Source organism: Fulmarus glacialis, unplaced genomic scaffold (genome assembly GCF_000690835.1).
Source record: "Fulmarus glacialis isolate BGI_N327 unplaced genomic scaffold, ASM69083v1 scaffold29561, whole genome shotgun sequence".
Taxonomy (NCBI): domain Eukaryota; kingdom Metazoa; phylum Chordata; class Aves; order Procellariiformes; family Procellariidae; genus Fulmarus; species Fulmarus glacialis.
The window spans coordinates 21375-22286 of record NW_009192659.1 but is presented as its reverse complement, the minus strand read 5'-3'; the positions used below and the strand labels follow the sequence as shown (position 1 = coordinate 22286).

Below are 912 nucleotides of genomic sequence, written 5' to 3'. Positions count from 1 at the left end.
CCCCCCCACCGCTGCTCTGACCCTCCCTCCTTCAGCCACGGCTCTGGACACGTTCCCCCACACCAGGGGAGAGGCCTCAGAGGGGCTTTCGGCAAGTCCTCTCCTTCCCAGGCTGCAGGGAGCCCCTGGCTGGGTTCCCCCACAGTCCCTCTGGCCCCCGGTCACCTCTGCAGCAATGATGGGGTGGAATGGCTGGGACAGAGGATGAATGACACTGGAGCGCGACGGGACAGCGATGGGCAGCTCTGCCCCAGCAGGAAAGGGCAGGCTGCTCGGAGAGCAAGGGAGGCAGAGACTTACCGAGGCTTCCCGCAACAGACCCCGAGCACCTCTGCCCGCTGTGCTGGGGTGCAAACGGTGCCGGGATCTCAGCTAGCGGGGTCTGTCCCCACCAGGTCCTCAGCGAGCGCCTGGATCCGAGCACAGCCTGGGGCTCCCAGTGCTCGCAGCACTGGGTTTCCCAAACCCCGTCCCCACCCTCAGCCACGGAGCTGGGAGCTCTGGAGAGAGTGCTGGGAAGGCTCTGCTGCCTCCTCTGACGTGGCAGACCAGGGACAGCAGCTCACCTGGCTGCCCAGGCTCTGAGACGGACAGCACGACCCACGGCTGGGCCCCACGCAAAGGAGCATGAGCCCCCCTGCATCCCCGCCGCCCTGCAGCCTGCGACCGAGCTCCTCACCTGAGCTGCTCATGTGCGCGGAGGTGAAGCCGCTGAGTGTGTTGCGCCCGCTGGCGTCAGCGTAGTGCGGCATGGAGTTGATCACGGCTTGCAGGTACTTCTCCTGCTCCAAACTGGTGGAGTCCGTCTGCGAGGGGCCTAGGAGGAGAGCCATAAGCATCACCGCTCTGCCACAAGACCCGAGGAGGGGTCTGCAGCCCACTCCCGGCACGGGCGCTGCCCAGGGGCGGAGG

The 912-nt window shown here is 67.0% G+C and overlaps 1 protein-coding gene across 1 annotated transcript in view; it reads right to left on the bottom strand.

Annotated features, from left to right (window-relative positions):
* The window catches only part of SBF1 (SET binding factor 1), a 22421-nt gene that overhangs the window by 553 nt on the left and 20956 nt on the right, over positions 1-912 (bottom strand). The window contains exon 24 of the mRNA XM_009587171.1: positions 680-830. Within this exon, the coding sequence (XP_009585466.1) occupies positions 680-830 (151 nt within the window). The remainder of the gene's footprint in view (positions 1-679; positions 831-912) is intronic.